Raw genomic sequence first — 8,670 nt, 5'->3', positions numbered from 1 at the left:
AAATTTTTGGGACACTTAAAGACGTTTTCCACCATTAAGATATTGTTGAGCCATATCAGATCGAAGGGGGACTGACACTTGGACCGTGCTCCTCAGCTCTTCGCAGCACACAATGCATGGAGCCAGAAGTGTAGCGCCATTCTGTGTGTAGTGGCCGGTGTTGGGAACTGCATCTTATATTCACTTGTGTTAGGTTCTACCTTTAGTGATGATTTATACTTGGAAATCTCATTCCTTTAAGCAGTGCCCACTGATTCTTTCCTCTAGGCCAAATCCCTTGTAGGACAAGGCACAAAATAATGGTCACACTGTTGTTACTAAACACGGCCACTCTTGTCATGTGCAATTAACTCCCCCTAGTGGTGGGTGCAGGTGCCCACAATTCTATATTTTAGGTCTGTGCAGACCCACGAAGCAGAACAAACATACATGTCACTGTCTAATATGGACAGCCTTATCAGCTGCACACCAAAAATAACAGCACAGGCGACACAGCAAAAGCTTTGAATATTACAAAAAGTGGCAAAATACCGCAGACCTGCGATTACGAGACAGTGTTATATAAGATAAATTATTACATACACAAGTCACTATTTCCCTTTAAAAAGAAAAAAATAAATCTGAACAAAACTTTCAACAATATAAAATCACATAAAAAAAAACAAACATAAAAGCAAAATGAAGGCATCAGTGTAGAAATTGCCGGGACATCGACTTAAAGGGAACCTGTCAGTAAAAATAACCCACACTAACTAAACATATCTATCAAAAATGCTATTATACAGCAGTACAACTATCCATATATTGTTCCTCCCCATGCCTGTGAGATGAAAAGTTGACCCACCCATCGATGCAAATTACCCTATACGAGTCTAATCATCGTCTTTCCTCTGAGATGGAAGAGTTTGGCATATTCATGTCCTCTCTACTCATCCGCGCCTCCATCTCTTTCCCTCCTCCCTCAGGAATGATAGACTCGCTGGCTATGTGACTCACTGAAGAGAATTCCTGAGGGTGGGATGAATGATGGGATCAGCCGATTTCTCTTCAACCAGTCACTTACAGCCAGCATCTCTCTCAACCCGTTCATTCACCCCTCCCTCAGGATAGCACACACAGCTATCCACTTTCTCATTCCTGAGAGTGAACGATGTAGCAGAGCCGAGTTTACTTGGAAGAAGGGAGAAGGCAGGCGCCCTGTCAATCAGATATCTGGAGGCGCAGCTGGGCAAGAAGAACATGAATATGCAATAGATGGTGAGCCAACTTTACAAAGGACTGTGGAACTTTTCAGGCATGGGGAATAACAATATCGGGATAGTTGTACTAGTAGTTTTCAAAGATATTTTAAATTAGTGTTGGTAAGTTTAACTATCAAGTTGTCTTTAGAGTGAAAAGTTTTGCTTCACGTGATCTTTTGATCATTGTCCAGCAATGAACTGAAGAGTGTCCATAGCAACGTGGGGTTCTCACAGTTATGCTTCCTCTCCCAGTGCTCCATGACTTCCTTCTGGGTTAACAATGTATGTGCACACAGCAAGCAGTTGAAATGACTTCTGTAGAAGAATTTGATTTTGGATGGATCGGTCCCACTTTGGCTTGGATCTACTTCCCTTTCCCCTGATGGAATGGACTCACTTGCATCCGTTTCGGAAATTCCTCCAGGTTCTTCCTCGTTACTATCAGGCACCTGCTCCCACTTTCTGCTCCGAGCCCTGTTCCGTTTTTCACTCAGTAACCTCCAGTGATGGGTTGCTTGTTTAACCACCTCCTCCTGGGCACCTTGTCTGCTCTCCAGGACTCCTTCAGGCAATACTTCTTGAGATTCATCCCCGTGTACGCTAAACAAATGAAGCTTCATATCTAAAAATGTCGGAGCGATGAAATGGCAACGTCCACATCTGATCTGCAATTTGATCTCGTCTGTTGGTCCAGGGATGGGGTCATCCACGTAACTCCTGCAGACAGAGCCATAAAAATGATGTGACAACAATAAATGCCAAGAAATCCCAAAATCCAAACCCAACAGAGGCTTGGCCAAGGCACTGGTGAACAACAGGGGTGGCGGTTATCCCACTCTGACCAATCAGCTACTGGTGACCTTCCCTATGGAATCCCATCAAACCTTTTGTGTCAACTTGGTCAGGAATGACTTTCGATGGCTTATCCTCAGGATAGCCCATGAGTAATGGATTACTACGGGGAGGATACCCTTACTGAGCTATCAGTTAGGTTGCAGACTCCTAGGTAAATGCCTATAAGATCATGAGACATGTGTTATTCTAGTGCATGCTTTCAGGCAAGTGTTTGCTGTTATACTTACAGTATTTGCTCTACGTGCAAATACATTTCTGTAGCCAAGTTTATTCACTTCCAGGATGATGCTTATGCAACTTATAGTCCAGGTCGGAGTCTACACCAACCAGCTCTGGGACATCTTAGCAGCTTACAACATAGTAATTTCAATGCAAAAAAACACAAATCAATCAGTTTTACAGAGTTCTAATAAAAAACTAAATGGCTACATAAGTTTGTTAGGTCGGACCAGTCAATAAACTTATCAAAGGTGGTATTTTCAGAGAACCCAGGCACTAACCAGTCTCCAGATCTCAACCTCAAACCTATAGAAAACCTTTGGAGGGAGTTGAAAGTCTGTGTTGCCCAGTGAGAACCCAAAAACATCACTGCTCTAGAGGAGATCTGTATGGAGGATTGGGCCAACATACCGGCAACTGGGTGTAAGTACCTTGTGAAGACTTACACACAACATCTGACCTCTGAACTATTGAGATGAACTTTTGTTATCGACCAAATGCTTATTTTCCACCATAATGTGAAAACAAATTCTTCAGACAGTGTGATTTTCTGGATTTGTCTTCTCATTTTGCCTCTCATAGTTGAGGTTCTACCTATGAGGTCAATTACAGGCTTCTCTCATCTTTGGGAGTACTGGCACAATTGGTTACTAGATACTTTTGTTCCCCACTCTAGCTCCAGCATTGCCGGAGTCATTGAGCTTCTGCTTAGTCCTTCCCCTCACCTCTCCATAGACTTCTTTGTATTCTGATACCATTGCAAGTTCAGTCTATCCTCCTTTAGGACACCACTCACTCCCATGATGCAAAGCATTAGAAGTGTGCACTCAAATTTAAAGAATCAACATTACAACCTTTCCTAAGGGACACTCACCTTTGAGGTAACAAACGATCTTCAGGTTTCCCTTTAAGAGTCAGATTTTTCTTCTCCGCTTGTCTACATGAAGATTCTGTGCTTATAATAACTCGGTGTACCTCTTTAAGGTGACCGAAATAGACTCGGATGTGTCCAAAGACCTTGGCACAGAACTCGCAGCACATGAGCTTCTTGAGGCGGCTCTCGCTGTGGTGGAGCTTCATGTGGGTGCTGAGACTCCCCGAGTGCACGTAGGACTTACGGCACAGGCGGCAGTGGTAGGGTCTCTTGTTGCTGTGACCGTTTAAGTGGTCTTGTAAGTGGTGCTTATACTGAAAGCTATGATCACACACGTGACACTTGTAGCAGAGTTTGGTGGTGCTCCTTTGAGCCAATAATGAATGGTCTCCTTGCCGCCATCGGTGAAACCTGCCACCAAACAACCTATGTCTAAGATGACTTTCTGTACTTGTCTGAAGCAGAGTATTACAGACGCCCAGAGATGTGAATGTCTTTAATTCCACCACTGGTTTTGGCATTATATTTCGGTATTTCCTCAATGGCACTACACTTTTACCACCGATAACAGCCTGAGCTTTGCCTTTATCCTTGCACAACACAAGCTTATTACCCACAAGCCTCAATTTGGACTGGTAGCCCAACATATCACTGTAAGATCTCCGCTTCTTCCCCCGTTTCCTTCCTAAAACACTATTTTGCTTGGCCAAGATTCCCAACTCAGATGTTACCATCGGATGGCATGGACTTTCCTTTACAACCCCGACAGCAGGAGGCATAACATGGACTTGGCTTGGCTCTAGCGATGCTCCAGTTTGATCTAATTTTGGTTTGGTTGCATTATTTTCCAAAGCAATCGATTTCTTGATTTTTGAATACGGCAAAATGGGCAATTTTCCCTTAGGCACTGATTGGAGAAGATGAAGTGGGCTGCTAAAAACAACCGGAGAGAGGACCGTCATCGGTTTGGTAGAATCTACAACTTTGGTGCTTTCGTATCGAACTAAAGTCCCGCTATCTGAAGAAACTGTTGTCTTGTCGACATCAGCGTTGAGTTTTATAGGGGTGCAAAAAGTGGGATTCAGACTTTTTTCTATGCCTGGAAATGTGGAAGTACTGACTTCACAAACTTCCCCAGGGATAAGTCTGCTTTCCAAACCAGTCCATTCTACCAGCGTCAAGGGTTTTGGGTGCACATTTCCAGCAGCTTCAGAAGGTTCCTCTGGTTTTACCTGCATGTTGGACACTTCCGTTTTTGGCTTACATCCTCCCTTTGTTTTCTTGTCGAGGAACTTTTTGCTGTGGGCAGGTTGATATCTGGGAATGGGTAATTTAAGGTTTTCCTGCAAAGGAATTCCTGGGGTTTGTACGACAGATCCACCGATCGGTGAAGTGACTTGTGGTAAAGCAACAAAGGAAAAACTACCATCCTGACCAGCGACTTTCATCAAAGTATAGTTCTGAGGGCTGATGACCAAAGGTTTAGCTCCAGGGAGAGCGACATCAGGCAGGGCAGGAGGGTAAGTGGATGAAGAATAGGAAGAAATTATCTTTGGCGCCACTTTCGGAGCAATCGTTCTGAAGTGAGTGGTGTTGGGAACAGTCTTCCTGCAGTGCATAGTGCCAGTAGATCCAATGAGGAGCTTTGAGTCATCTGAAAAAAATAAAAAGTTTTAGAAAATACACAGGATAGCAATAATATGTAAAAAAATTTACTAAGGGTCGCAGATCTCCGTTTTCAGGATTTGCGCAGCTAAGGCAGGTATTTAACAGGGGTTTGCGCTGGGATTGTGACGCAGCTGCGCTGGCTATCATGCGACAGAAATGGGGGGATAGCCGTTCCGACTGATTCGGGCTGAGCGCAGGATTTAAGATTCAAATTCTGTCGCAAGACAATGCACTTACATGCACCAGGAAGAAGAAGAAGGTGAACTCTGTCAGACCTGAGAAGTGACACATGCAGGATATGGGGCGCTCAATCTTAGTACATCGCGGCACAGTGCATTATCGTCGGACACTCCGCACTTTGTGAACTCTGCGGGACCGGGTAAGTAAATGTGCCCCAATGTTCCTTATCACGAATGTACGCCCTCTCATCCCGATCCTCGTGAAGCTTGAGTTGTCGAGTAAAACTTCTGAATTAATTGATGGTACAAATTGATTTAAGTAAAGAGCACCCTCCATCCACAAAAAACAGTGTTGAAGATAGGTCGGAAAGGAATATTCCGGTACTGCAGATGGGAAAAATAGTGCAGTAGTTTGCAAGCAATTATTTGACGGAAAATGTACAGACCCTAATGGAGAACATTAGAAGTCTATTGAGGTCAATAAGGGAAAAAACTGAACCATTATTCATTTGTTACTAACATTAAATTCAGGAATCTGAATCGGAACAGAAATGTGAACTGGCCCCAAGATCAAGCTGAAAATTAGAGGTAGAGTAAATGAACAAAACACTGGTACACAATGAATCTAACTCACAAGACAACTATCTAAGCTCGGAAGGAAGCTGTCTGTGGGTTCAAGTCCCCGGGTCAACATCTGCAAAGAGTTTGTATGTTCTCTCCGTGTTTGTGTGGGTTTCCCCGGGTTCCTCCATTTTCCTCCCACACTCCAAAACTTACTGGTAGGATGATTAGATTGTGAGCCGCATTGGGGACAGGGACAGATTTGGCAAACTCTGTGCAGCGTTGCGTAATCTGTGTGCACCATATAAATAAAGGAATTATTATTATTATCAAGGAATTATTATACAGCTAGTTTTTCTCATGTCATTGGTACAGAGTGTAGGCGATGAGGACACCAGGAAGCACCTTCAGTAATTTAAGGGGTTGTACCAAGTCATATTGTTATCCCTTGTAAGGGTAGATGGGGGTCCAACCACTAGCGCCCTATTGATTACAAGATCAGGGTCACATGCTCACTAACTGATAACGTGCCCGTGCAAAGAGGTCCCTGTAATTATATACAGTGGCTTATTTTTCATTATAAAAGTAAATTTTTATCAAAAACTTAAGGTAAACAAATACTTTCTGGATGTCCATGAGGATCAGGAATCTGGTAAAAGTTGTACCAATAAGAGATGTAGAAGTTAAAAGGATGAGAAAATCTCAAGGTAGTTAACTACGTGTTTGCAGCAGCGGCGTCACATCATAGGAATAATGAATGTGCCCTGTAAGCGGGTGCCAGGGCGTCACATGCCGGGGAAAACACAGGAGGCTTTGAAGATTTGCGCTCAGAACGTATCGACGCTTCAAGCAAAATGAACGCATGAATATTCCGTCCTGTATAATTGTATCATCAAAGTCCAGAAATGTAGTCACGTTGTAAGAGAAGTTATAAAAACTGCATTAACTTCCTAATTAATCACCCCACCCTCACAGACCACGGATCAGTTGTTGGCGGCATGAGAACAGGAAACATTCAAGCAGGGAATCTGAGGGCTTGTTTTTTGTAGGATGAGTTGACGTTTTCACTGCAATCACTTTGTGTTTTATATAAGGTATTTTTTTTTTTACTTTTTGAACCATTATTTGGGGAGGTCATCCCAAATTAGATGGGGTCTTTAAGCAGTAGAGGGGCATGGCCATTCTATTCACTCCTATGAGACAGCAGAGGGCTGTCAATGGTCATATCGCAGTCCTATAGAGATGGGAGACCCCCATGAGAACAGGGGCAGCGGGTGGTGTGTAGACCTGCACCCCCTCTCCGTACTGACATGATGGCACCCTCTTGTGTGATCAGTGGGGCGCCCTAGAGCTTGGATCTACGATTTTTAGGGGGAAAAGTCACAATCTTGTGCTCTGCACATGTGTCACCTGATGTGACAAAGTTTCCGTTCAAAGACAGCAAGCGGAGATCATAGGACAGTTTTAATCTGTAGCACAATGTTTGTGGCAGAACTTTTGTGCACAGCCCTATACTGCACACTGCCCCATGTGGCAGGAGGTTATTACTCCCTCTAGTGGCAGGGGAGATGTCATAACTAATAATAGTGATATCAAGCACCCCCCGCACTGTATGCTGCGCCCTATGGGGCTGAGACTGACAGGAAGAACTTTCCTACACTATGAGCCCAGTGCACAGCTGGGAGGGTGTGCGGGCACAGGCACAGAGCACAGCAGGGTGAGAAGGTAAATACCTGGAGATGCTGCTGTCCCCGCACTCATCTCCTGGACATGACGCATAGTGTGAATGCTCAGCAGCGGAACCGCTCATAGCCAGGGGGAGGGGAGATCACCGCCGGCACATCCTACAGGAGAAAGGACCTGCCGTGACGTCACCATCATGTGACCGGTCACGTGTCAGGGAAGAGGCTGGACACACAGTTGTGGTGTCGGAGCAGTGACAAGGGAAGAGGTCACGTGATCAGCAGCGCCTCCAGTCATGTGCATGGCGGGGCGTGAGGCAGCAGGGCTGTGTGTGTGTGTAGTGTACAGGGAGCAGAGCTGTGTGTGTAGTGTACAGGGAGCAGAGCTGTGTGTGTAGTGTACAGGGAGCAGAGCTGTGTGTGTAGTGTACAGGCAGCAGAGCTGTGTGTGTAGTGTACAGGGAGCAGAGCTGTGTATATAGTGTACAGGGAGCAGAGCTGTGTATATAGTGTACAGGGAGCAAAGCTGTGTGTGTAGTTTACATGGAGGCGTGCATGTAGTGCTCAGGGGACGGCGCCCAGCTGGTGTAGTGCATAGGGGGCGGAGCCAGGCACATGTGTTGTGTACATGCAAACTATGTATGCTTCAGGGATTTATATGTAAGTAGTAGAGTTGTACTTATGTACTATCACCTGCATGCAGCAAGGTTCTCATGCAATAGTACTATGTGTGTAGTATGTAGCAGGGCTGTGTCAGCTTTATGTATAATATGTATGTAGCAGGGCTGTGTGTGCTCTTTGTATAATATGTATGTAGCAGGGCTGTGTGTGCTCTTTGTATAATATGTATGTAGCAGGGCTGTGTGTGCTCTTTGTATAATATGTATGTAGCAGGGCTGTGTGTGCTCTTTGCATAATATACATATATATTGCAGACACATCTACAATTATCTTTCATGCACCTGTCATTCAGTTTCTCCAGTGTGATTTCCCGGTATCATTTATGATCAGAAGACGTTATAGATCACATGATATAGAAACGTGGAGTAATATCAAGGAGAAGCTGGAGCTCCAGGATTGCAGCCTGTCTTCGGAAACTCTTATCACTACATAAAGACATGACATTGCCCTTTTATCTAAAAGAAGTCTAAAATATGCAAATGAGCAGCAAAGAGTATTTTCTTGCCCAAGAGTCACTTTTAGAGGCTGGATTCACAGATCATTCACGGTCTATGTCCTGAAGATACCCAGGCGCTGTGCTCTACTTCTGAAGCTGAATGGTGCAGCAGCAGGAAACAAGCTCCATCCATTAGTGAAAATGGGTTCCTGTTTTTTTTATTGGATTCCATTCAGATTGTCCTTTTAACACCTTCAGTTATATCCATATGGCC

At 44.5% G+C, this 8,670-nt stretch overlaps 1 protein-coding gene across 1 annotated transcript; it reads right to left on the bottom strand.

The window, feature by feature from the left end:
* Positions 1 to 623: 623 nt before the first annotated feature.
* On the bottom strand, positions 624 to 7,487 carry ZNF438 (zinc finger protein 438). Its single transcript, XM_072154060.1, has 3 exons — positions 7,331 to 7,487; positions 3,190 to 4,843; positions 624 to 1,958 (listed from the first exon to the last, which is right to left on the bottom strand). Exons 1-3 carry the CDS (start codon positions 7,374 to 7,376, stop codon positions 1,406 to 1,408), a joined length of 2,253 nt encoding a protein of 750 aa, XP_072010161.1. The 5' UTR covers positions 7,377 to 7,487; the 3' UTR covers positions 624 to 1,405.
* Positions 7,488 to 8,670: the final 1,183 nt, after the last annotated feature.

Source organism: Engystomops pustulosus, chromosome 5 (assembly GCF_040894005.1).
Source record: "Engystomops pustulosus chromosome 5, aEngPut4.maternal, whole genome shotgun sequence".
In the NCBI taxonomy this organism is placed as follows: Eukaryota; Metazoa; Chordata; class Amphibia; order Anura; family Leptodactylidae; genus Engystomops; species Engystomops pustulosus.
This window is presented reverse-complemented; position numbering and strand designations above follow the sequence as displayed.

Excerpts from the sequence above, each read along its gene's own strand:
- ZNF438 (XM_072154060.1), bottom strand. The coding sequence starts at position 7,376 with ATGCGTCATGTCCAGGAGATGAGTGCGGGGACAGCAGCATCTCCAG. Across the intron at positions 4,844-7,330 it reads GGGGACAGCAGCATCTCCAG|ATGACTCAAAGCTCCTCATT; the intron begins GTATTTACCTTC and ends TATTTTTTTCAG. Across the intron at positions 1,959-3,189 it reads GATCGTTTGTTACCTCAAAG|GAGTTACGTGGATGACCCCA; the intron begins GTGAGTGTCCCT and ends CTCTGTCTGCAG.